The sequence below is a fragment of the Myotis daubentonii genome, chromosome 21 (assembly GCF_963259705.1).
Source record: "Myotis daubentonii chromosome 21, mMyoDau2.1, whole genome shotgun sequence".
Lineage (NCBI taxonomy): Eukaryota > Metazoa > Chordata > Mammalia > Chiroptera > Vespertilionidae > Myotis > Myotis daubentonii.
Window position 1 is genome coordinate 9453835 of NC_081860.1, and position 27588 is coordinate 9481422.

Below are 27588 nucleotides of genomic sequence, written 5' to 3' on the forward strand. Positions count from 1 at the left end.
GTGAGTGCTGATGATGAACATAGATGCCAAAATCCTCAACAAAATTTTAGCAAATCGGATCCAGCAGTACATCAGAAAGATCATACACCATGACCAAGTAGGATTTATCCCAGGGATGCAAGGATGGTATAATATCCGCAAATCAATAAACGTGATACATCACATAAACAAATTGAAAGAAAAAAAACACATAGTCATATCAATTGATGCAGAAAAAGCATTTGACAAAATCCAACACCCATTTTTGATAAAAACTCTCAGCAAGGTGGGAATAGAAGGATCATACCTCAACATAATAAAAGCCATATATGACAAACCCACAGCCAACATCATACTCAGTGGACAAAAACTAAAACCATTTCCCCTAAGAACAGGAACAAGACAGGGATGCCCACTCTCACCACTCCTGTTCGACATAGTACTGGAAGTATTAACCATTGCGATTAGACAAGAAGAAGAAATAAAAGGTATCCAAATTGGAAAAGAAGTAATACTGTCCTTATTCACAGATGGCATGATATTGTACATAAAAAACCCTAAAGACTCCATCAAAAAACTATTAGACTTAATAAATGTATTCAGCAATGTAGCAGGATACAAAATTAACGCCAAGAAATCTATGGCATTTCTATACACCAATAGTGAATGTGAAGAAAGAGAGACTAAAAAAGCAATCCCATTTACCATCGCACCAAAATAATTAAGCTACCTAGGAATAAACTTAACCAAAGAGATAAAAGACCTCTACTCAGAAAACTACAGGACGTTGAAAAAAGAGATAGAGGAAGACATAAACAGATGGAAGAACATACCATGTTCATGGATTGGTAGAATCAACATCATTAAAATGTCCATAATACCCAAAACAATCTATAAATTCAACACACTTCCCATTAAAATACCAACAGCATATTTCACAGACCTAGAATGAACTCTCCAAAAATTCATATGGAATAAAAAAAGACCCTGAATAGTGCAGCGATACTGAGAAAGAAGAACAAAGTAGGTGGGATTTCCATACCAGATATCAAGCTGTATTACAAAGCCACTGTTCTCAAAACTGCCTGATACTAGCACAAGAACAGACATATAGATCAATGGAATAGAATAGAGAGCCCAGAAATCGACCCAAACCAATATGCTCAATTAATATTTGACAAAGGAGGCAAGAACATATAATGGAGTCAAGACAGTCTCTTCAATAAATGGTGTTGGGAAAATTGGACAGATACATGCAAAAAAATGAAACTAGACCACCAACTTACACCATACACAAAAACTCAAAATGGATAAAGGACTTAAATGTAAGACGGGAAACCATAAAAATACTAGAGGAATCCAAAGGCAACAAAATCTCAGACATAAGCCGAAGCAATTTCTTCACCGATACAGCTCCTAGGGCATTGGAAACTAAAGAGAAAATAAACAAATGGGACTACATCAAAATAAAAAGCTTCTGCACAGCAAAAGAAACCATCAACAAAACAACAAGAAAGTCCATCGCATGGGAGAACATATTTGCCAATGTTATCACCGATAAGGCTTTAATCTCCATCATTTATAGGGAACTCATACAACTTAACAAAAGGAAGATAAATAATCCAATCAAAAAATGGGCAAAGGATAGCACTTGTGTTTGTTTTTGTAATTTGTGGACAAAAACTGCATACAGGTGCTAAAAATAAAGCCTCTTGCAACCCAGAACTCATTGCTCAGTATGAGTTTTGATACATAAAAGAAGGAACATGATTTAAAAAAAATGACTACAGTCAACACAACAATAATCATCTGGTGTGAATGAATCAAAATTATATTTTTTTGTTAAATCTGCAAAAAAAAAAAATATTTTTTGGTGTGCCACAGAATATTGGTAGTGTTTGTGGGTCATGAGATGAAAAAGATTGAAAATTGCTGATCTAATACCTTCTCATTGTGACCCCTATTTGGGTTAACAACACCATCTACTTCACAGTTATCTGACTGTGAAGTCTGTAGCATGGCCGGCATGGCTCAGTGGTTGAGTGTTGACCTATGAACCAGGAGGTCATGGTTTGATTCCCAGTCAGGGCACATGCCCATTGTGGGGTGTACTGAAGGCAGTTGATCAATATTCTCATCAGTGATGTTTCTACATCTCCATCTTCCTTCCTCTCTGAAATAAAAAAAAAATTTAAAGAAAAAAAAAAATGGGCAAAGGACCTAAATAGATACTTTTCAAAAGAGGACATTCAGAAAGCCTTGAGACATATGAAAACATGTTCAAAGTCACTAATCATCCAAGAGATGCAAATCAAAACAATAATGAGGTGCCATTCTGACAGTGCTGGAGAGGATGTGGAGAAAAAGGAACCCTCTTGCACTGCTGGTGGGAATGCAGACTGGTGCAGCCACTATGGAAGACAGTATGGAGTTTCCTCAAAAAGTTAAAAATGAAGCATAACCAATGGACACAAGACACTGGGGGGCAGGGGCGGCCAGGGGATTGTCAAGGGCGGGGAAAAAACCAAAAAGGAGACATATGTAATACTCTTTGTAATACTTTAAGCAATAAAAAAAATAATAAAATAAAATAAAATAAAGTTAAAAATGGAACTCCCATTTGACCCAGTGATCCCACTTCTAGGAATATATCCCAAGAAATCAGAAACACCAATCAGAAAGGATATATGCACCCCTATGTTCATAGCAGCACAATTCACTATAGCTAAGATCTGGAAACAGCCTAAGTGCCCATCAGCAGGTGAATGGATTAGAAAACTGTGGTACATCTACACGATGGAATACTATGCTGCTGTAAAAAAGAAGGAATTCTTACCATTTGCAACAGCATGGATGGAACTGGAGAGCATTACGCTAAGTGAAATAAGCCAGTCAATGAAAGAAAAATACCACATGATCTCATTCATTTATGGATAATTAAGACCATTACAAACTGATAAACAAAAATCGATACAGAGGCAGAGCAGCATCTAACAGACTGTCAAACTACAGAAGGAAGCCCGGGGAGGGTTGTGGGGGTGGGTAAGAGATTAACTGAAGGACTTGTATGCATGCATATAAGCATAACTAATGGACACAAGACACCAGGGGTATGGGAGGCTAGGAGAAGGTCAAGGGGAGGAAAAAAAAGGAGACATATATAATAACTCCTTGTAATACTTTAAGCAATAAAAAAATTAAAAAAAAAAACCTGTCTAACTTTATTTAGCCTAGTGTTTCCCAAACCTAGTGGACCATGGAAGTTCTGGACACCTTGTGGGAGTGTTCCACGGGACCCCAGTTTGGTAAGTGCAATGAAGGAAGGCAGTGGGGAGTCTGTGGAAGTAGGGGAAGGGGCCTTCAGGAGAAACCATGGTCAGGGGTAAGCCTCAGGAAGCCCCAAGTGCCGGAGAAAAGGGAAAAGGGGGCCTAGATGCCAGGGGCGAGAGGCCATAAGAGAAGGAAAGGGTGCGTGGGAGAGATCCATGGTAGGAATGGACTAAAAAGACCAAGGTGCTGTTGGATGTGGAGGGGAGAACAGAGAAGGCAGACCGCCCACTCACGCCACCGCTCCCTCCCAGTGGGCTTCCCCGAGGACAGGCCTGGCGAGGGAAAGGTGGGGTCAGCTGCCTCCTGGGGAAGAACAGCCCCCAGAAGGCACCGAGTCATGCTGCCCCACTATGGACAGATTGTGTTGTTGTAAAATCGGCAGCAGTTGTCCAGGCTGAACTCCGGGCTGGGGCTGAAAGAAAGCAAAAGCTTGTCTGACCCCCAGCACTGGCTCTGCTGGCCCCTACAGGCTGTGCAACCCTGGAAAAGTTGCTCCATGTCTCTGGTCCATCTTTCTTCCCCAAATTTGGTCCTCAAGCCCCACTTCCTCCTCCTCTGGCCACATCAACCATGGCCATGACCTTTCTATTCCTTGCCCAGGTGCCCATGGCATCCCCTGGCCCTCACCTCTGAAAGGCCTTGCGGCAGCACTGGTACACATCAAAGCTGGTGCTGCTGAGGGTGGTGTTCAGGAGGCTCGTACAGTTGACCTCGGCCTCCCTGGGCACATAGAGGATCCCTGTGCAGAGAAAGCAGATGGCAAGCAGGGTCTATCCCCTCACTTCCCACCCTCAGGGACTTCCGAAGAGTCCAGAGCCCCAGTGCCCAGCCCAGCGAGAAATCAGGGCTCTGCCAGGCAGGGACTCACCTGCCACACAGGCGTTCATCAGGGATACGCAGGCCCCTGTGAAGAGTGCCCGCAGCACGATCTGGGAGAAGTCGCTCTTCCGTTGGGGGACCATGGAGGCTGCAAGGGGACAGGAATGCTCAGGGCCAGGATGCCGAGGGCTTCTCTGCCCACGCTCTGCACCGCTGCTGCATCTGCTGACTCCCCTTTCTCTTCTAGGTGGCCAGGGATGGACACTGTCCTCCTGACACTGGCTGAGTTTGGGAGTCCTTGGCCTGACTTGGGCCACTAGGTAGCACCCCACACCTCTCCACACACATCACCAGAGGCAGATGTAGGAAAAGAACCTGAGTCTGGAGTCAGGTGGACCTGGGATTAAATACAGGCCTAGCCATTGGCCAGCTGTGTGACTTAGGCTGTCACTTCACTTCTCCACGAATCAGTGTCCTCCTCGGTAAAATGGGGTGGTTACAAGCCCAGGCAGGGGGACCGCGAAGAGTGGAAGGAAGGGGTTTCTGCAGGGAGCTGAGAGCTGGGCAGAGCCTGCCTCCCTGGGTACTGCGAAGAGTGGAAGGAAGGGGTTTCTGCAGGGAGCTGAGAGCTGGGCAGAGCCTGCCTCCCTGGGTACTGCGAAGAGTGGAAGGAAGGGGTTTCTGCAGAGAGCTGAGAGCTGGGCAGAGCCTGCCTCCCTGGGTACTGCGAAGAGTGGAAGGAAGGGGTTTCTGCAGGGAGCTGAGAGCTGGGCAGAGCCTGCCTCCCTGGGTGCCCAAGGCCTGCCTGTCCACTGGGAGTGGGAAATGGCAGGCCAGGGTCTCAGGGGAGAGACCAGCACCGTGCTTCTGGTCCCTCCCCAGATCCCAGAGCCAGGCTCAGCCTGGGCCGCACCCAGAAGCCAAGAAATCATGGAATTCCTGGGCTGGGAGGAACCTCCATGGCCATCTCATTCAGGCCTCACCTTAGACAAAGGCGGGGAACTGAGGCCTACAGGTCCCCAGGAAGTTGTTTCATAGCCAGGACTAGAGCCCAGATCCCCGACAGTCCAGGACGCCCGGGATGCCCCCCCAAGACTCACCCAGGCCTCCCAGCATGATGCCAATGGAGCTGAGGTTGGCAAATCCACACAGGGCGTATGTCGTGAGGATTTCTGCTCGGACCTGGAATTACAGAGGATGAGTGAGGAGGGGCTCCCTCAGACGGGATGGGAGCACCCTACACCACCCGGCTCCCTGGCCTTCACATCACCCACTTGCTCTGTGTGTTTTTTTAAGATATATTTTTATTGATTTCAAAGAGGAAGGGAGACAGAGAGATAAAAACGTCAATGGTGAGAGAGAATCATTGATTGGCTGCCTCCTGTACACCCTACACTGGGGACTGAGCCCATAACCCTGGCAGGTGCCCCTACCAGGAATGGAACCTCGACCTCCTAGTTCATAGGTGGATGCTCAGCCACTGAGTTACACCTGCTGGGCTGTTCTGTGTCTTTGACCTTGGGAACACTCGGTGCTGCCCCGCCAGGCCTTGCACACCCACCTCTAAGTCAGGTCAAGCTGCACCACCTCAGGTGCCCTTTGCTCTGCTCAGCTTAATCACCAGCCCTTCTGGATGTGATTCAGGCAGGCTCAGTCCTACCAAGCTCTGCACCCAGGGGGCACTTGGGCGACTGGCCCCTTCCCAACACTCTACAGCCTTGCACTCCTGACTCCTGTGGACTCTTCTGCTGAGAACTCTGAGTGTGGAGGGATTGTGGCCTCGTGAAGAGAATGAGGGACGTGGAACCCAACCAACTTGGGTTCCAGGCTTGTCCCCAGGTATGATCAGGTTGAGCAAGTCAATAGCCTCTTTATGTTTTCGTTTCTCCGTCTGGAGGGTGGGGAAGACAGTACCAGCTTGGAAGGGCTATTGCAAGGATCGTACCATCTATGGGAAATACCAGGCACACAGTACAAGTTTAAGCAAAGTAATTCTTCTCTTTTGCTCTGCACAGTTACTTTATTTTCCGGAAAGAGGTGTTTTGAGTCAAAATGCAACAATTTGAGAGGAGGGGACAGGGATTGGCTTAGACCCATACTTCATATCGTATAAAAAAATAAATTCTAGATCATTGAAGTAGATAAATATTGATATTTTAAACAGCAAATAATGCAAAATATAGGATAATTATTATAGTTACAATGTAGTGTTATTACTCTCATTTTGGAGAGGGGAAAGCCGAGCCTCAGAGTGGTTAGGTAACTGAGGAAGTTCACACAGCAAGAACGCGGCTGTGTCAGATTTTGAACTCAGTTCTGCCTTCAAAGCTCATGCTTTTAACAACACCATGCTGTTCCAGAAATTTAAGACTTACATATTTCTGGAATGGAGAGAACTGTCTAAGTGTAGAAATACTAGAAGAAATCCCAAAGGAAAAGATTTGGTGTAAAATGTGTGATAAAAGAAAAATCACTGAATACAAAATAAAGTGGGGGGGGGGAGGCAAATATATGTAGACAATGTAACAGAAAACGGTTAATGTCTTTATACCATAAAGAGTTTATTAAAATTAATATAAAAAATATAGCCCTAGCAGTCAGTGATGGCGAACCTTTTGAACTCGGCATGTCAGCATTTTGAAAAACCCTAACTTAACTCTGGTGCCGTGTCACATATAGAAATTTTTTGATATTTGCAACCATAGTAAAACAAAGACTTATATTTTTGATATTTATTTGATATATTTAAATGCCATTTAACAAAGAAAAATCAGCCAAAAAAAATGAGTTCACGTGTCACCTCTGACATGCATGTCATAGGTTCGCCATTACTGCCCTGGCTGGTTTGACTCAGTGAATAGAGTGTCCGCCTGTAGACTGAAGGGTTCCGGGTTCGATTCTGATCAAGGGCACATGCCCAGGGTTGCGGGCTTGATCCCCAGTAGGGGGAGTGCAGGAGACAGCCTATCAATGATTCTCTCTCATCATTGATGTTTTTATCTCTCTCTCCCTTCCCCTTCCTCTTTGAAATCAATCAATCAATATATATATATATATATATATATATATATATATATATATATATTCATATATACTTTTAAAAAAAACAGACTTAAAAAAATAATAAATATTAAGACTCCTGCATCCTGCTTGCTCACCTATAGTCACCCTCCATATAGCAGCCCAAGTACTCTTAAAATGTGAAATGTCAAATTGTCAGTAATATCCTACTGCTCCTTGGCCTGTGCCACTGTCTTTTATAATTACCACCTTCTCTACCTGCACTCTCTCCTCTCAGTTCTCTAAACAAGTGCTTTTCAACCTCAGGGCCTTTGCACTTCCCTCTTTCCCGGGAATGCTCTGCCCAGCTTCTCCTGGCCCCCTCTCCTCCCTCCAAGTCTTGGCCTAAATTCCATATTGCAGAGAGTCCTTTCCTGACCAGCCAATAAAGACCTTCCTCTCTCCCCCATTTCCTCCTGGTGTCTCCTTCATAAAACCATGAATTGTCGTTATTTTGTTTTTTATTCTTTTGCTTCCTTTTGTTTTACCTGTGTCCTTCACTAGATGTAAGTTCCATGACACCAGGATCTGTCTGTCTCCCCTTTCTATTCCTGGTACCTCACAGAATGCATGGCACCTCAGAAGTCTCAACAAATACTTGCTGAAGGAATGAAGTTCATGAAAAAATGACCCTGCTCTGGCTGGGTGGCTCAGTTGGTTGGAGCATCGTCCCATACACCAAAAGGTTGTGGGTTTGATTCCCGACCAGGGTACATACTTACCATACACCAAAAGTTTTGCATACACATTGCAAAACTGAATGCAATGTACTGACAGCGGCTGTAGTGGTAAGGTCTCCCTACTTCACCCTCAGGGCTCGCTGGAGGCTCATACCTATTCCTTCGGGGTAGATATAGCAGGTGTTACACCAGTTTTTCTAGAGAGGCAAGGAGCAGCGGTTCGATCCCTGGTCAGGGGGAGTGTGTGTGTGGGGGTAACAGATCAATGTTTCTCTCTCACATCGACGTTTCTCTCCCTCCCTTTCCCTCTCAAAAAATCAATAAACATATCTTCGGGTAAGGATTTTTTAAAATGGTCCTGAAGGAATGTACCATCCACTATCTCTACAGAAGAGAGTGAGAGAGGAGTTGAGGACAAGGAGTGAGAGGGAAACTGTGCTTTTACTCCATATAAAGTTTTTTTAGAAAGAGTACATTCCTTTACAATTAAAAGACAAAAAGAATATTTCATGTTAAAAGTTCCTAATAACCCAAGAAACATAAATGAACACCATGAGCTATTATTTGCCCATTCAACTAGAACTTCTTTTTTTAAGGGGCGACTCAGTGCTGTTCAGTGTGTGGTGAAGGCATTGCTCACAGGCACAGCTGGGGGTGATTTCAGTTGCTACAACCCTTTGGGAAAGTTACTGGCAGCAACCACAGGACTCACGCCCTTTGACTGAGTCATCCCACATCTGGAAAAGCTCCTGAGGGAATGATCCGAGAGCAGGGAAAAGTTCTGTAAACAAACCTATCCCCTTCAGCATTGTGCATGATTGCCAAATAACGGAATTCACCTTAACTGATGATAAATCAATATCATTTTTGATATGTGTAATGTGTGAGAATACAGATATCAAAAATGAAGCTTAGCCCTAGCTGGTTTGGCTCAGTGGATAGAGCGTCGGCCTGTGGACTGAAGGGTCCCTAACTCAATTCCAGTCAAGGGCACATGCCTGGGTTGTGGGCTTGATTCCAAGTGGTGGGTGTGCAGGAGGCAGCTGATCCATGATTCTCTCTCATCATTGATGTTTCTATCTCTCTCTCCCTCTCCCTTCCTCTCTGAATCAATAAAAAATATTTTTTTTTTTAAAAAAATGAAGCTTAGCCCAGTCGGTGTGGCTCAGTGGTTGAGTGTTAACCTATGAACCAGGAGGTCATGGTTTGATTTCTGGTCAGGGCACATGCCCGGGTTATAGGCTCAATCCCCAGTAGGAGATGTGCAGGAGGTAACAATCAGTGATTCTCTCTCATCATTGATGTTTCTATCTCTCTCTATCTCTCTCCCTTCCTCTCTGAAATCAATACAAAAATATATATAGTATACTTTTTAAATGATGCTTATGTCATAATAGTAGGTGAGAAAAGCTGGCTACAATAGAGTTTGAATACTAAAATGAAAACTATACAAATTATCTTTAAAAGAAGAGAAGAAACTGTATACAACAATAGCTATTATTTTAGGCTGGTGTGAGATTGGTAACTTTTCATTCCTGATGATGTTACATGGAGCTTGAATTCTTTTACAAAGGTTCATTTCATAGCTTTTATAGTTTTAAAAATAAATTTTAACAGAAAGAGCCAACCCCTGAACTGAATGCAATGCACTGACAGCGGCTGTAGTGGTAAGGTCTCCCTACTTTACCCTCAGGGCTCGCTGGAGGCTCATTCCTATTCCTTCGGGGTAGATATAGCAGGTGTTACACCAGTTTTTCTAGAGAGGCAAGGAGCAGCGGCTGGCCCAAGGCCGCACAGGATGGTAGCCCATCTACGGCCAGATCTCCCACATCTCCCACAATGCCCCTTCCCCGCACCTCCGCCTCCTGAGGACCCAAGGTGATGGCCGTGAGGCCCGAAGCCATCTTGGGCCCAGGGCAGTAGGATGTGGGAGGTGGAACGCAGGCCCAGGACCAGGAAGAGCAGCTGGGTCATGCTCCTGCCTCAGGGAGGGGACCGGACACTCACGGAGATCCACTGCTTCTCGCCTCCGATCCACTCCTCAACCCCAGTAAGGCGGCGGTTCTTGTACTTGGAGAGCTTCTCATAGGCCACAAACTCATTCAGAAACAGCTTGATCCCCAGCAGCTCGGACACCACCGGGCAGTCCTCCCAGGCCACTCCCATTAAGAAAGCCACCGGCCGCAGGATGTAGGAGCAGATGAGCTGAGACACAAGGCGAGGGGAGCTGCTGGGACCCGGGCTGGCCTGGGCTCTGCTGAATGTCCACCACCACCCACGGCCCAGGACTGCCCCCTCCCCAGGCCGTGCGGGTCGGCTGGGGCTGTACCTGAAAGCTGAGCCCCTGGATGTTCACCATGTGCCCCAGCCAGGAGAAGGTAGCATTGATGAAGTCCAGCACGGCCAGGAAGGCGATCAGGTTGGCCACGATGTTGGCAATGACGTTCACAGAGATGGCGGCCCCGCTGCTGGCGGCTTCTAAGATGTTCTGAGCATCTCTGTTGTTGGGATCAAGAGTCATCTTATTGGCCTGACCCCGCACACAGCGAGGCCTCTCATCCTATGGCAGTGACGGCGAACCTTTTGAGCTCGGCGTGTCAGCATTTTGAAAAACCCTAACTTAACTCTGGTGCCGTGTCACATATAGAAATTTTTTGATCTTTGCAACCATAGTAAAACAAAAACTTATATTTTTGATATTTATTTTATATATTTAAATGCCATTTAACAAAGAAAAATCAACCAAAAAACTGAGTTCGCGTGTCACCTCTGACACGCGTGTCATAGGTTCGCCATCACTGTCCTATGGGGTCAGAGAAGAACCCTGGGCAATGTAGTTCAGAGCCGAAGGTCCTTGTTTTTTCCCTTTGACACACACAGAGAGAAGGGCTGGTCCCAGCACCAGGAGGAGACCCAGGTTTCCAGGGCAAAGCAGCCCACGACAGGAGCCACGAGCCACATGTGGCTTCGGAGCACTTGAAAGGAGATTGCTCAGAGCTGAGGTGTGTGGTAAATGGAAATCACACACTAGGTTTTTAGAGATTTAGTACCAAAAAATTCAATATGAAAACAAATCATTTTATAAAAATGTTGAGAAGATAATATTTTGGATATATTGGGTTAATAAAGTATTTTATTAAACTCTCCTGCTTCTTTTTACTTTTTAAAAGACAGCGACCAGAAAATTCTAGATCATATTTCTATAAGGCAGCGCTGCTCTCGACCTTCAGGGCGTTGTGAGCATACTGTATCCCCACGCTCATTTGTCAAAAGTGATATCTTTTCAAGATTTTTATTTATTTTTTAAAATATATTTTGATGGATTTCAGAGAGGAAGGGAGAGGGAGAGAGAGATAGAAACATCAGTGATGAAAAACAATCATTGATTGGCTGCCTCCTGCAGGCCCCCTGCTGGGGATCGAGCCCACAACCTGGGTATGTGCCCTTGACCAGAATAGAAGCCAGGACCCTTCAGTCTGTAGGCCAACGCTCTATCCACCGTGCCAAACTGGTTAGGACCCTTTTCAACATTTTTAAAGGATAGATGTTACTCGGCAGCTGTTAAGAGCATGATGAAGAGATGTTAGGAGGTGAGTGAGATCCGGGACAGCGCTCAGTAAGTGAATATGTGATTGACACACTGGTGGTCAGAGCTCAAGGTTTGTGGAGAAGGTGGCAAGACCCTCCTCACCACACAAGACCCAGGCCACCCTCCCATGCTTTGACCAGCCCATTGTTTCCTGCTGTTCCAAGATGGAAATTAAGATGCAAGAACTGGAGTTCGCGTTTTTCTTTTTTTTCTTTCTTTTTTTAATATATTTTATTGATTTTTTACAGAGAGGAAGGGAGAGAGATAGAGAGCCAGAAACATCGATCAGCCTCCTCCTGCACATCTCCCACTGGGGATGTGCCCGCAACCCAGGCACATGCCCTTGACCGGAATCGAACCTGGGACCCTTCAGTCCGCAGGCCGACGCTCTATCCACTGAGCCAAACCGGTTTCAGCAGAGTTCGCGTTTTTCTAAGCGAAGCCACCAAGAGGGCAGTTTAAGGCAAGAGGTGAGCCTGGGCTTGGTGGAAGGGCAGAGAACACGGGACCCACTGCTGTCTCCTGCCTCTGCTCCTGTCCCCACCTCCCCACCAGCATGAGTCCTGCTGTGCTCACCCGGAGCTTAGCTGCACTCCTTCCTCGTTCCTGAACCTGGACTCCTCCACCTCCGGGTAGACCAGCTTGGAGAGGGCCAACGCGCACGGGGCAGCCATCACAGAGGCAGCAATCAAAGAGGCGGCGTCGATCTGCAAGAGGGAGTTGGGGGTTACAGGAGGACGTGGGGGCCAAGCAGGGCGGCCCAGGGCAGCAGGGGCCACTGTACTCAGCCCCACTGGGCTGTCATTATTGTCAGAACTGCTGCCATCTTTGTCCATTATAATTCCTTTTATGTGCAGCGGGCCCCAGGCTATAGTACAGAGCTCATATTTCCCCCAGAGTGTCTGTAAGTCAGGCGGATGAGTACAGTTGACCCTTGAGAAAGCAGGGGTCAGGGACACCGAACACCAGTCAAAAATAGTCAAAAATCTGCATATAACTTCTGGCTCCTCCAAAAGTTAACTACTCATAACCTGCTGTTGACTAGAAGCCTTACCAATACCAGCCAATTAACACATATTTTGTATGTTCTATCCTTATAATAGAGAAAAGAAAATCATGAAAAAGGGAAAATATAGTACTTAATGAATAATATCCCTGTAAAAGTGGGTCCAGACTGTTCAAACTCATGCTGTTCAAGAGACAACTGTAGTGTTACCCCATTTTATAAAGAAGGAAACTGAGTCCCCAAAGGATTAAGTCTGACTTGCCTAATATAGAGGAAGACAAAGAATTAGAACCCATCAGGCCTTTTGGATCAAAGTTCAAAGTTCATCCTTCTCTTCTGGGCTGTCTCCCTTTGACCATTAATACAAGGACAGGTTGGCCACTGGTGGAGAGGTTTGTGATGGTTTCAGACAAAGTTCACAGAACTTGAGAGTTGAAATGGACCCAAGAGGTGACCTAATTCAACCTCGGTCTGTAGGAATGTCCTCCCTTTATAAGATCTCTTCTTAATATATTTTTATTGATTTGAGAGAGGAAGGGAGAGGGAGGGGGAGATAAAAACATCAATGATGAGAAAGAATCATTGATCGGCTGCCTTCTGCACGCCCCCTACTGGGGATCGAGCCCGAAACCTGGGTATGTATCTTTGACCGGAATTGAACCTGGGACTCTTCAATCTTCAGGCCAATGCTCTATCCACTGAGCCAAACTGGTTAAGGCAAGATCACTTTTTAAAAATATATATATATTTTATTGATTTTTTTACAGAGAGGAAGGGAGAGGGGTAGAGAGTTAGAAACATCAATCAGCTGCTTCCTGCATACCCCCTACTAGGGATGTGCCGCAACCAAGGTACATGCCCTTGACCAGAATCAAACCTGGGACCCTTCAGTCCGCAAGCCGACACTCTATCTACTGAGCCAAACCGGTTAGGGCGGCAAGATCGCTTCTTGAATATTCACCTCTTTAAGGGAGCCCATCACACCCACTCCTGGGTTGGAGAGCTCTTCTCAGGAAATCTACCTCCCACCACAGCCACCCTTTGGCCCTGGGTCCTGATGTCTCTGGAGCCATGCTTCGAAACCCTTCCCAGCAAGATGGCAGAGCCACCTGAGCCCCAGGACTGTCCCTTCCTGGATTTCTATCCTTGTGGTGGCCCCAACCCCTCTGCTTCCCTGTTCTCTTCCACCGTGTTGTTTACCAAATGGGGAAATTAGAGCCAAGCCAAGCACATAACAATGGGGAGTGGCTAAGCATTGTCAAGCTGCCATAGAAAACAATGGTTACCACAGCTTCACAGTCACAGGGGAAATGACCACAGAATTGCAGATAGAGCATAACCTCAATGATGCGGGAAAGCAGGCTCTGGAGCTGTAAGACCAGAAAGAAAGACACCACAGTGCCAACCAGTTTTCGCTGCCCCTGGAAAGCCAAGGGTGATTTTCTTTTCTTTCTGCTTTTTTGTGTGTTTTGAAAATTTCACAAGGATATATATTGCGTTTATAAACAGAAAAGTAAAATAGACTTCTTTTGAAGTTTTATAATAAGTCAACTGCAGTTCTTAAATTTTATTTTATTATTTTTTTAGAGAGTGGAAGGAAGGGGGAGAGACAAAGAGAGAGGGAAATATTGATGTGAAAGAGACACATCAATTGGTTGCCTAACACCAGAGCCTGGAACCGAGGTACATGCCCTTGACCGGAATCGAACCGGGGACCCTTAAGTCGGCAGGTGATGCTCTATCTGCTGAGCCAAACCGGCTAGGGCTGCAGTTCTTAAATTTTAAATAAAAAGGACAAGAAGGAGGGGAGGTAAATTTAAGCTGCAATGCTATGAGGCAGTCGTGGCCACAGCCTCAAAGTCCCCAGCTGGACATGTCCTGCTCATCTTGAAAAGGGGTGAGTCCTGCCCAGGCCGGGCTCCGTGGGCCACTGGGCCAGCCCATACACGCTCCCCCCCCCGCACCCCCGGCCCCCGCCAGGCCAGCTGCTTCTCAGGGCCATGACATCCCAGATACCCGGTCAGGAATGCCTTCTGTTCCAACCCCCAAGGCCCAGGTCAGAGAGGGATACAGGGCATGAGCTCTCCATTTGAATTTTCAAAAAGATCTTTACTGAGGCCCTGGCTCAGTGGCTAGAGTGTCGGCCAGGGGATTGAAGGGTCCCGGGTTCGATTCCGACCAAGGACACATGCCTGGGTTGCAGGCTTGATCCCCAGTAGGGGGCGTGCAGGAGGCAGCCAATCAATGGTTCGCTCTCATCATTGATGTTTTTATCACTCCCTCCCTCTCCCTTCCTCTCTGGAATCAATAAAAATATATTTTTTAAGAAAGATCTTTACTGAGAAAGAAAATACATCTAGACAACTACAGAGCATGACGCTGCCCTGTTTCAGGAGGAGGTATTTCTGACCCTACTATGTCAGCGAAGTAACTACCATGTCTTCAATATCATGCAAATTGCATGATATCGCATTTAATTCTTAAGCTGCTATGCGGTGGCAGTAATCTCGCCCATTTTACAGGTGTTAAAACTAAGTAGTGGATGCTCACTTGGCTTCACTCCGGACCCCGCTGACCTGTGCCCAACTCTTGCACAACTGACTAAGGGTCATCAGTGGCACCGCCCGCTCCTCAGTGTCACCCTGCCCGGCCGTGTCCACAGCTCCTGGCACACATCTTAATCTCCTCTCGCGGTGGCTCCTGAACCAGAGGGGTGGGTAGAGAGACCGGTTCCCAGGATTAGTGAAGAGAGTGGGTGCCTGCTTTAGAGTTTTGGAAAGTATGGTGAAGAGGGAGATGTACCATGTGCAGGCCACCATGAAAGAATTCAGTCAAGTAACCGTAGGGTCCCAGACCGGAGAGAAGGTCTAGATCAGCACTGTCCAAGGCAAATACAGTGAGAACCACATCTTTGACTTGAAAGCTTCTAGTAGCCAATTAAAAAGAAACAGGTAAAATTAATTTTAATAATACATTTTATTTAACCCACTCTATCCCAAATATTATCCCCCCACCCATGTCATCAATATTAAACCTATTAATACGACACATGGACTTTTTCCATACTAAGTCTCAGGGCAGATCTCATTTCAGACCAGCCCCCCTTCAAGTGCTCCACAGCCAGCCATGTGTGGCTTCATGGCTACTGGGTTGGACAATGCGGGCCTAGAAATATCCAGGTATTAGCAATAGGAAGGTGCAGGGCAGAGGGGCCCAGAAGCTGAGCAACAATGAGAAAGGAGGAGAGAACAAGAGGGATCTTCCTGTAAGTCAGAGGCTGAGGGCAGAGCAGGGATACAGTGAGGAAGTGCCTGGAGGAGGGAGTGAAAGGAGAGGGGAGAGGGTGGGAAGAACGCAGGGCTGTGGGAGGTCCGAGGCTGCTGCAGTGGCGGCCAGGAGCCAGGTGGGGGCAGAAGAGAGCTTCTCTGATCCCAGACTTCTCTAGTAGGTGCTTTTCACCTGGGCCAGCTGGGCGGTAGCCTGGGGGCTGCCAGATATAGGCTGTGAATGGAGGCCCTGGTCATCTGGCTGGTCCTGGCAGCCTCTGCACATTCTGTAGAGCTACAGGCAAGTGGGCACCCAGGCCCCTGCTGCCTGGGGCCGCCCTGGACTCCTGCCCGAGAAGGGGAAGGAGAGCAGGATGAGTTGTAAGGCAGGTTGTAGAAAAGGGACAGAGTTCTTCCAGGATTCTAGCCTGAAGTAAGGGCAGCCACATGGATGCAGAAGAAAGAAGACCATTCTTTTAACTGGCTGCAAGACCGAGAACCAGGTTAAGACAGTCAAAGGCCCTAAGTCCTGAAAATATTATGGCATTCCCGCCCCTAATACGCCACCATGAAAAAAAGCTTCGGAGACAGTTTCGAGTTTCCAGTTTTGAAATATCAAACACCTTCCTAAATCAATTGGAGGTGGAGTGGGTGGGGGGTGCAACAGCTCTGATGGACTTTCTCTAAGCCTCAGTGTGAAGCAGGTGACCTCGAAAATTCTAGATGGGAGGGTGCCAGGCCGGAAGACAAAGACAAGAGAACTTCTTGAGGTCACAGAGCCACCTCTCTGCCCAGGCTCTGTGGGGTGTGGGGCTGAGCTGACTGGTGCAGCCCAGTGCCCTGAGGGAGACAGTGCTGAGGGGCAGTCTGGCTTGTCCCTTGGCCACCCCCAAGGACAGAGATGAGAGGTGGAATTTGGGACCAGAGGAGAGGACAGTGGGGGTCATTCTGTCATCCCTCGACGCATACATACACAGCATCAGGGACAGTGAAAGGCAGACCACGGCCCACCTCTCTCTAGGGCAGTGGTTCTCAGCCTTCTGGCCCTTTAAATACAGTTGCTCATGTTGTGACCCAACCATACAATTATTTTCGTTGCTACTTCATAACTGTAATGTTGCTACTGTTATGAGTCGTCATGTAAATATCTGATATGCAGGATGGTCTTAGGCGACCCCTGTGAAAGGGTTGTTTGACCGCCAAAGGGGTCGCGACCCACAGGTTGAGAACCGCTGCTCTAGGGGCTTGTGGCATGGCATTGTATGGATAAATTCACCCAACTCATCCCCTCACTGCTTGACATTTAGGTCGTTTCTTGTTTTGTTTTGTTCTTCTATTGCAAATAATAATAGAATTTTGCATATTTGACCACTTGTGAAAATATTTCTGTATCCCGATATTTCTAACTGGATCAAGGGAAAGTATTTTAAAGCTGACAGCAAATTACACTCCCTTTCAGGAGTGTGTTCATACCCCAAAGGAGATGTAGGCACCCAGCAGGGAGCCGGCAATGGTGGCATAGCCTCCGGTCATGACAACGTGGATTTCAGAGAGCGTCATGTCCTCCAAGTAGGGCCGGATCAGCAGAGGAGCTTCGGTCTGCAAGCAGGAAAGGTATCAGACAAACAGAACTGGCCGGGCCAGCACAGGAACCTGGGGAGTTCCCTCCCCACTGGAGTGGGCAGCTCCCAGTGAGTGCTGGGCGTCCCAGGGGAAGAGACAGCAGGTGGGGTGAAGGCTGTGGTCTGTACTTGACTGAATCGCTTTGAACATCCGTGTTGGCCTGGCTCTGTACAAGGACCCCCAGCCCTGCCACTTGGCCTGATAATACTCCTGTGTCGAGCTCCTACCATGTCCAAGCACCTCACAGTTATTACTCACAACCTTCTGAAAAGGAAGACATCATGCCCTTTTTTCAGGAGAGCAAATAGAGGATAAGGGAGGTTCAAAGAATGACCTCTTTTCATGCAAAGGGCCAGGAGCAGATGTAACTTGGGTCTAAACTTTTTGTTTTTTTAAAATATACTAGAGGCCCGGTGCATGAAATTCATGTACAGGTACAGTCCCTAGGCCTGACCTGTGATCAGGGCCATCTTCCCCAGCTGCCCGCAGCCGGTCCCGCCCCCCACTGCCACCCCCACCCCTCACCCCGGTTCCCTATTCGCCATCAGGTGATGGTGCCTGACGGCTGGGGGAAGGGACCAAGAGGTCAGCTTTTCCCACCCACTCGCCAGCCCCGCCCCTGCCACAGGTGGCCAGCATGCGATTGGAGCCTGCTGGCTGGGGAAAGGGACCAAGAGGTGGTCAGTGCGCCCCAGAGTGACTGGTCCAGCAGTTGTTCTGGTTGTTCTGCTGATAGGGTCAATTTGCATATTACCCTTTTATTGATTTCAGAGAGAAAGGGAAAGGGAGGAGGAGAGGGAGAGGGAGAGGGAGGGAGGGAGAGAGAGAGGGGGAGAGAGAGAGAGAGAGAGAGAGAGAGAGAGAGAGAGACATCAATGATGAGAGAGAATCATTGATTGGCTGCCTCCTGCACGTCCCACACTTGGGATCGAGTCCACAAACTGGGCATGTGTCCTGGCTGGGAATTGAAATGTGACCTCCTGGTTCACAGGTTGATGCTTAAACCACTGAATCATGCCGGCCAGGCTGAGCTTTCAGTGAAGCCTGGGGGTTGCCAGAAAGAAAGGCAAGTATGTCTTTTGGTGACAGATGGGCCTGGATCCTGGAATGGTCTGCAGAGACTCGCCCTCAGGAGGGTCAGGCCTTCTGAAAGGGAGGGACTCAGGACTAACCGTGCCTTCAGAGTCACACTTACTATGAAAAATACATTTTCAGAAAGAGGAAGGGGAAAAGAAAGACGAAAGGTTGTAGTAGAAAGAACCCTGGTCAGGAACTAAAAACAATGGGATTCTAAGTCCTGGCTTATCTTGTTGGATCTTAGCCAGTCATTCCTACCCTTGAGCCTCGGTTTCCTCGTGTACAAAAGGGGAAAGTTAGATTCCATCTCTAGGATTTGTGAGTCTCTAAGCTGATGAAGGCAGCCTAGGCCCAGAGGAGTAGGAGGTGCCAGATAGCATCCTCCCTGGCATGACCCAGATGTGCATCCCTGAGGCAGCCGTCTTTGGTGACGCCGGGAGAAGGTTCAATGGCTCTTCTACTGACTAAATCAGAGCTCCAGGGACCCAGAACAGCTGGTCTCCATGGGGAGGCTGCTGACAGGCATGACAGCAGGAGGTGCAGGACCCACCTGGCTCACAAAGATGTTTCCAGCCACACTCAGGGTCTCAGGGGCGGTGGTGCGCATGGTGACCTGCATCAGCCAGGCAATCTAGGAGCAAGCAGGGCTGGCATCAGCAAGTCCCAGAGGCAGAGAGAGTCGGGAGTTACCTTACGAGGCTTCCTTCCAACTCCCAACCCACGCAGGAGCCCCCTCCCCTACATTTCCTCCAAAAGGTCCATTCATCTTCCCCTTCCAAACCTCCATTGATGGGGACTTACCATCCATGAAAAAAGGATTCCTTGGTCAAATATATTTGAGAATTTCTGTACACACACACATACACACACACACACACACACACACACACACCTTGGAGATAACTACTACATATTAGCTCAGTAAAGGCTCTGACAAGTCCCGCACAAGACTTGTTTAAATTTGTTAGCATCAAAAAAAACAAACCACAAAACCATTTTACTGTGGGATCCCTTTACCTAGTATCATTTATTAAGCTGCTATGGAACCAGAGTTTCGTGAATAAGGCTTTGGAAACGCTATATTAGAAAGTTCTTCCTTTCAATCAAGATGAAATCTGCTTCTCTGGAATTTCTCCTCACTGCTGGTACCTCCTAAACTGCCCCTTCCCTCCATGTTTGGAGACAGCTATCCTATCCTCAACCTCCTCCACCCGGGCCTTCTCTTTCCCAGGCCCATCATCCCTACCTCCTCCAGCCAGTCCGTGGAGTGTATGTTCGGTCCTGCACTCTCTCTGATGGTTCAGTTTGTCATAGCCCCTTGGTTAAACACATTCTCCAAATTGAGGCGTCCTTGCCTCCCTTATGACACACTCTGTGAACTCTTAACATAACCGCAGGCGGTTTCTGCATTCCCGGCAGTCACCTGATGGTATTGGTTTATTCTGAGCTCAATCAGCTAAAAACTCATAATCTCTGGCCTGGTGCAATGCTGTCTCCTGCATCCTGATTTTGTGCAGCAGATATTATGAACATAAGCACAGGATTTGGCATCTACACCAGCTAAGTCTGGCCAATGTGGCCCCTGCTCCAGTCTCACAAGATTTTTTGGTATGAATTATTTCCCCCCCCCCCCCTCTAACATTTCTTCTCAACGCACCCTCAATTCTACAAACTTCCCTCCCACAAAGATTACCCTGGATTGTGGTGCCATGTCTGCCTAGTATCATGACAACAGACTCTGTGAGAAGATATTTGGTTAGCAGTAGGTTTGAGAAAGGCTAGGGGGTTGGGGGAGGGTTTGAGCCATGGGAGCAAGGCATTCTGGGAGAGTGTGAGCCCCCGGAGCAGGTGCCTCTGGGAGAGCCCAGGCCACGGTGTTGGGACTCACCTTCAGGATCAGCCACTGCATGAGGCCCAGGTGGTAGAGAATGGACATGACACAGCTGAAGAAGACAATGATGGGCAGAACCTGCAGGAAGAGCGGAGGCCCCGGGTGAGGGCCAGGTGGGTGGCTGGGACCAGGCAGGGCCTCAGGGAGACCTACCAGGCAGCCTCTCCACCCAAGGCCTCACCTCTCAGAGGCCTGACAGCGTCAGGGCAGCAGCTCTGCATTCAGTGCGCAGGATTACGTATGTGGCCTCTCCAGAGGCACGTCTGTCCCCTCTAAATATTGACCATCTGCCCAGCTATCCCTCCCCCTCCCCTCACCACAGACGAGGCCTGCGTTGTGGTAGAGAGGCAGGAAAGAGTCCACCACTTTTTATGGCCTGTGAAACGAGCATAAGATGTCTTTCTCTCGCTGTTTGTTTTTTTTAAATCCTCACCTGAGGATATTTTTTCCAATGATTTTCAGAGAGAGTGGAAGAGAGAGGGAAAGGCAGAGAGAAATACAGATGTGAGAGAAACACATTGATGGGTTGCCTCCTGCACGAGCCCCGACCAGGGCCTGGGCTGGGGAGGAGCCGGCAACCGAGGTCCATGCCCTTGTCCGGAATCACACCCAGGACCCTTCGGTCTTCAGGGCGACGTTCTATCTGCTGAGCTGAAACGGCTAGTGTTCTTTCTCTCTCTTTGCACAGTGTCTGTCCTTGGCTGTGAGCTCACTCCCTGGCCCATGACTCTGGCCTCAACCTCCCTCCTGGGCTGTGGGCCCCGAGTTAGGAGCCCCTTATCTGGCTCAGAATGAGACTCCTCATGGACCTGCAACCAGCGTTTCCTCCTGTCACCTCGCTCCCTATTCCCAAGCTTGTCACTTCTCTTTTCTTACTCTGAGCCTCACCAATTCTTCCCCCAAAATTTCTTTCCCATCCATCACCCCGTCTCCTGGCCAGGGCCCCACCCCAGGGCCCCACCCCAGGGCTGCCTCACTGCAGGCTGATTTCTAGTCACCAGGACAGGCAATAACGCATATGTGTCTCGGGGGAGGGGGAGTTTCATAACCTGATGTACGGCCACACAGTGGAGCACTAAGGCTGGGAAGCGAGAACGAGGCAGCTCTCTCTGAAATCATTTCCAAGAGAGTCGTTAAATAAAAAGGGAAGGTGGAGAACAGGGTGCTGCTCTATGTGTAGAAAAGGGTGGGTGGCATTGTGTGCGCTCCTGTGTGGGCACGCAATATCACTAGAAGGATCTGCGAGTGCCTGGGATGGCAGCTGCCTTGCAGAGGGAACTGGGTGACTTGGGGGCGGGTGTGGGGGTGTTGGGGGGGTGGGAGGGAGACCCACTTTTTACTATATCCCCTTTTGTTCTGTTGGAATGTGTGATCTGTTCCAAACAGGTTTAAAATAGTAAGTCGGGCAGAGTTGGTAACAACACGGGAGCATTCTTATGGTAAAATGGCAAGTGGGAGAGTTGGAATATCACAACCATTGAAAACATTAAAAGCAGTTCACCCAGCCGAAACCGGTTTGGCTCAGTGGATAGAGCATCGGCCTGCGGACTGAAAGGTCCCAGGTTCGATTCCGGTAAAGGGCACGTACCTCAGTTGTAGGCACCTCCCTGGCCCATTTGATGTGTTTCTCTCACATCGATACTTCTCTGTCTTTCTCTCTCTCTTCCATTCTCTCTGAAAATCAATGGAAAAATATCCTCGGGTGAGGATTTAAAAAAGAGGAGGAGGAGGAGGAGGAGGAGGGGGAGGAGGAGGAGGAGGAGGAGGAGGAGGAGGAGGAGGAGGAGGAGGAGGAGAAAGAAACAGCCAGGGTAAAAGCTCTGCGGAGAAGCTGCTATGTGGGAAGGAAGAGGGGCTGAAGCAGAGAGGGGTGGAGGAAGGGTTGTTGTTGTTTTTAAGAAGAGAGAATCTTGAGCAATCAGAATCAGGCTCTGGTTCAAAATGCACAGGGGATGACAGAATGGCCCTGTGAGAACAGAGACTGCCCCGGGCAGCTCCCCTGGAGACCAGACAAGATGAGGGGTTTTCCTTCCCTTCCCAAGGAGGCTGTGGGATTTATCTGGACCTGCTCCACTTGGCATCTGTCACCGGTGTCACTGCCGTGGGGGATGTCGCCTGACAGGGAACACGGGCACTGTCTGGATAAACCCTTTCCTGCCCCGTGACTCCCTGTGACTGCCTGGTGCTGGACACACCCTCAGCACGAGGGGTGCTGACATCACTCTGCCGTACCCTTGGAGTAAAACGCATGGAGGAGCACGTACTGTCTAGACAGCTTGTCCAATTTAGCATGCGAGGCGACTGCTCTGCAGGTTGGCAGGGCTGCGGAGAAGGCTGGAGCCAGGAAGGAGGGTGCCCAGGGCGCTGGACCCAACTGCAGAATGGCTTTCTCGGGGCAGCAATCAGAGACATTTCTCTCTGAGAGATGGGGATCGATGGGGGAAGGGAGGCTGTCTTTTGGATTAAATGGTGACTGCCTAGGGAGGGAAGGTGCATGGGAGAGAAGAGAGATGGGCCTGATCTTTCTAAGGTGGGACATTTAATACTAAACAAGGTCCCTGAGGCCAATAGGACCTCCCAGCCAGGAAACCTCACTCCACAAGTGGGACACTGAGGCTGTGAGATGCTGGTTACCTGCCCAAGGTCACACACCTGCCAAGAGACAGAGTACCCCCTGCCCACCAAGCAGCTTGCGCAGACCCTGCGTGACCCTGAGGAGCTCTGCTCTGTGCCAGCCCTGGGGCCTCGTTTCCCCGTTTCGGGGGCAGCACCCATCCCCTCCAAGGGTAGCCTGAGCCCAGGGTGTAGCTGCCCCAGTGAGTCCTGACCACCGCTTTGTGGAAACTCAGAGCAGGCTGTGCCTGCTAGTACCAATGTTCACCCATAACTCAAGGGAGAAGTACTTCTAGCTCTTCTCAGCAAATGGTTCTCAAAGTGTGGTCCCTGGACCAGCAGCACCACCTGAGAATTCATTAGAAATGCAATTTCTGAGGAACACGCCCCCGCCACCCGTCCAAAGTGGGCCTCTCCAGACACTGCTGGGGCTGTTGATCTGGACACCGCCCTCTGAGAGCCACACCTCTGAGCAGATGTCATGTCCTCACCGGGAAACAGATTCCAAAGGCAGGACTGAACCCATGTGGACAGAGCCCTGCTGCTTCCTCTCCCTGGAGGGAGCTGAGCAAACCTTACACCCCCAGCCCCCAAGCCCAAGCACTGCAGCCCCAGGCAGCGAGGAACTACAATGACCCAAAGTGAGAAGATGCCTCAGGCTGATTGCTGCAACCCCAGCAACTGACAGAAAAGCAGATAAACTGGACATGCCTCCTGACTTCCTGCCGACCTCACATCCACTCCTCGCCCTGCCCCTGCCTGTCAAGTCTCCTTCAGAGGCCTCTGCAGGTGCCACACTCTCTCAGAGCTCTCCTGGTTCAGAGGTCCCAACTCCCTCCTTTGCATCCCAACTTGGCCTCCAGTTATCTCCCAGTCCCTCCCCTGAACATGGTAATTACTAAATCCAATGGTACTTTTTAAAAAATATGCTTTTAAAAAATTTATTTTAGAGAGGTAGGGGGACGGAAGAGGCATAGAGAGATAGAAACATGGACGAGAGAGAAACAGCATCAATCAGCTGCCTCCTGCATGCCCTCTACTGGGGATAGACCCCCACAACCTGGCACCTGCCCTGCCAGGGAATTGAACCATGACTTCTTGGTTCCTAGGTCGATGCTCAACCAAAGCCACAGCAGTCGGGCAATCCAATGGTACCTTTCAGTCCTTATTTGATTTGGGGTATTTTTTGTCCTTGTCTTACTTACTATCTTTTTTTTTTTTTTTTCAAAATGTGGCACTGCTGACCATTGGGGATTGCAGAGGCTGCATCAGGGAGACACCTGCAACCCCTGGGAGGTGAGAACACTTCCTTCTCCCTAGGGCAGCGGTTCTCAAATGACCCTTTCACAGGAGTTGCCCAAGACCATCGGAAAACACATCTATAATTACATATTGTTTTTGTGATTAATCACTATGCTTTCATTATGTTCTGTGATGAGTTGAATGTCAGTAAAAAATTTTAACAAGGATGGGGGTCAAGGATAGGGAACCAGGCATAACTCCAAGTCTCCCACTCCCAGACATCTGCGCGTCAAGGTCCTGATCAGACCCTTGTAACTGTAAATCAAGGACGTTTGTGGTTTCTGTGAATAAAAGCTCGCCGAGCACAAAGCTCGGGGCTGTTACAGGAGGGGCCTGTGGCAGACGCTGGCCAGCTCCATAAATCCTCGCTTGCTGTTTAAGACCTAATTGGAGTCGGTGGTCTTATTCTCGCAAATGTTGGTCCACAACATTTGGAGGCCGCAGTGAGATACCCGGCAGGGGTGAGAGGGACCCCCTATCTAGGGCAGGAGGCTCTCTCCCATCCATCACCGGGCAAACGGCGAGGACTTACTGAAAAATCCTGCAGGAGGTAAGGACAGGAGGTGCCTGGGTGAGATCTCACAGGGGAGTCGAGGGGAGGGCTGGACGCAGCACTACCTCCTGACTCCAGCCAGTGGCCACGACGGTGGCCACGGCATCTGGCAAGTGTGACTTTCGGTTGCACGGGACTTGTCTGTCTGGTGTTTGTTGTCAATATGGGACAGTCGTCGTCTGCTTCTGTGTGCTCCCCGCTGCAATGTTTTCTTAAGAATTTTCAGGACTTCAAGAAGAGAGCCGGAGACTATGGATATGATGTTAATGCTTTTGATTTACAGCAATTCTGTGAACGGGAGTGGCCCACTTTCCAGGTGGGGTGGCCGGATGCAGGGTCTTTCGATCTCACCACTGCCTACCGGGTCCATCATATCGTATACGGCCGCCCAGGGCATCCTGATCAAATTCCTTATATTCAGGTTTGGGTTGACGTATTGTCCGAGAAACCCCGGTAGATGAGGGCATGCCTCCCGAGGGGAAAATCGGGACAGAGACAGACAATTCTTTTGGCCGGGCCCCAGAAGGGAAAGGCTCCCCCGGTCCTTCAGGGAGAGCAGGAAGAACCATTAGCCGGCCGCCCCCCCCCCCCCATGCTCCCCCGGCGCCCCGGCCTCAGGCCCAGGTCACACCACCAGCTCTTGACCAGCAGCCCCTGCCTCCCCCGACACCAACTGTCCTCCCTCTGGACCCACCGACGGGAGGGGCTTTGTCGTCCTCCAACCCCTTCAGTCCGTCCCATACTAGACAACAGTTCAATGTGTAACAGTGAAATTGGGGGTCACCACAACATGAGGAACTCTATGAAAGGGTCACGGCATTAGGAAGGTTGAGAACCACTTCCCTAGGGCTTCCTCAGAAAGACCATGTGAGCAGCACTGCTGAGCTTAGCAGCGGTGCACGTTCCAGAGGCCGGAGTGTTAGTGAAGGGATGAGCGGACGTGTGCTCCAGCTCAGCCAGACCCAGGAAGGATGCGGGGCCCTGGGGGGAGGCCATGATGTGGGTGGAAAGTTACCAGAAGGGAAATAGAGCCAAGGCGGAATGACTAATCAAAATGATCCAGCCAGGCTGCCACCTCCACCGTGCTGGACTCCAGGCCAGGGGCGGTGGGGACTGAAGGACCCTCCCGCAGGGGCTCCACTTCCTGGAGGAGTGATGAGCTGGACTGTGGCCCAGCTGGAAGCAGCTTGGATTCTAAAAATCTGAGCGAGCCCAGAGAAGACTTCCCCAGGCTGACATGGGCCAAGGGCCTTGGACCAGGTCCACATGATTCATGGAAAGAACCAAAAGAAAGCTTCTGAGTCTTCTATTCGACTCAGCAACAAAGCCACTCCTACACTGAGGATAAGTCCCAAGCCTGGCAAGTGTGTGTGTTCATGTGCATGTATGCATGTGTGCATGTATATGTTTATGTGTGTGTGTGCATAGTGCAGGGAGGAGGGAAATTTGTGCCTCATGAATCTTGTGAGAGAGGGAGTTCTGTGGCCAAAGAGCATTTGTCTGAAGTCCTCCCTCGCCTGACCCATCTTTGCTCAGAAAGCCCTGGCTAATCCACTGACAGTCTGTCCAAAGGATAGGGCCTCACAGCGGCCAGGAAACAGTTATTGTTTGACAGGAAAATGCTGAAGCTGGTTAATGATAAACTTCCCTCCCTCCCTTGGTTTTTCTCTCTTAACAGAACATCCAATCTCAAAATCTTTAGCAACCATGAATATGATTTAAATGTGTTTCTACTGCGATTAGGCATGCTCTTTGGAAGGGAGGCATGACGTCACTGACTACGTTCCGGGACTACAGAGGATGGCTACATTCCTAGAGCTGGGCTGTATATCGCATCTGCCAATTACTCCCTCTCCCATTCCCCCTATGCAGAAAATTGTAACCAGACACTCCGACTTCCGGAGAGACCAGGGTCCAGGACCCCCTGGTACCTGGTGGCCCCAAATGGTACCTGGTGGGCATGCACCACCGGAATCACCCCCTGCATATTCTCCCTAAACCTCCAGCCCTTGGCCTGGCTCTGCCCCAACTTGCTGGACCACTGTGGCCAGGTCACTGCTCCTCTGGGGTGACCCCCTGTAGTATAAAGGGAGGCCCAAGATCGCTGAGCATCCTCGTAGCCTGATGGGCTATGAATTCATGGTTCTGAAGGGTGCTTAGGGGAGAGATGCAAGTTGCAGGTCTGTGCACATTCTTCCAGAAAGGGAGAAGAGCAAGGATGCAGCTAACAGAACTAATAGCAAACCGCTAAGCCAAGCCATCCTCCTGCCAGGGCCCCTCCCAGCAACCCCCGCCCAGAACCCCCGCCCATACAGCTGCCTCTAGAACCCCCGCCCAGGCCTGGGCCACACAGCTGGCTCGGGCTCCCCACTAGCTGGAGGTGCCTGGAAGAGGCTGCTAAAGGCCTGTGGGCCAACAGTCGGCTGACCTGAAAGGCAAAGACATCCTTGATCAGAGCTTCCCCAAACACGAATTTGGAGCCGGCCTTGGTGTAGCTCAGGAAGGTCTGAAAGGAGAAAACAAAACAAAATGAAATCCAGAGTGAGCCCATGGGGGAGGGAGGGAGGGAGGGAGGAAACAGTGGCAGGTTGGTCCCAGGACGAGGCCCCCAGGCCGTGGCCTTGTAGGGCTGGACACCCCGTGGCAGTGTGTGTCCTTAAAGCCCCATTGATGGCCACTCTCTCCAGAAGATACACCCTTTCAATAAAGTTTAAAGAAATGCTCTGAGATGAGAGTTATTTAGAGAATAAATAAACAACAAAGGGAGCCAAACAGTGAGAGGTGAGACGGCTGTCAAGGG

General features: G+C 49.2%; 1 protein-coding gene and 1 non-coding gene across 4 annotated transcripts in view; one reads left to right on the forward strand and one right to left on the reverse strand.

The window, feature by feature from the left end:
* The first annotated feature begins 1625 nt into the window (after positions 1–1625).
* On the forward strand, positions 1626–1748 carry LOC132223174 (small nucleolar RNA SNORA40). The gene has a single exon (XR_009450412.1). It is a non-coding gene; the product is annotated as a small nucleolar RNA SNORA40 (small nucleolar RNA).
* Positions 1749–3176: 1428 nt separating this feature from the next.
* Positions 3177–27588, reverse strand: part of SLC28A1 (solute carrier family 28 member 1) — a 33471-nt gene continuing 9059 nt past the window's right edge. For all 3 annotated transcript variants that reach the window (XM_059678016.1, XM_059678014.1, XM_059678015.1), the window contains exons 8-18: positions 27217–27294; positions 20318–20398; positions 18980–19060; positions 17203–17328; positions 12034–12164; positions 10198–10366; positions 9876–10073; positions 5229–5310; positions 4178–4276; positions 3937–4048; positions 3177–3721 (exon numbers count right to left, since the gene is read on the reverse strand). In XM_059678016.1, the coding sequence (XP_059533999.1) occupies positions 3658–3721; positions 3937–4048; positions 4178–4276; positions 5229–5310; positions 9876–10073; positions 10198–10366; positions 12034–12164; positions 17203–17328; positions 18980–19060; positions 20318–20398; positions 27217–27294 (1221 nt within the window). In that variant the 3' untranslated portion in view covers positions 3177–3657. The remainder of the gene's footprint in view (positions 3722–3936; positions 4049–4177; positions 4277–5228; positions 5311–9875; positions 10074–10197; positions 10367–12033; positions 12165–17202; positions 17329–18979; positions 19061–20317; positions 20399–27216; positions 27295–27588) is intronic.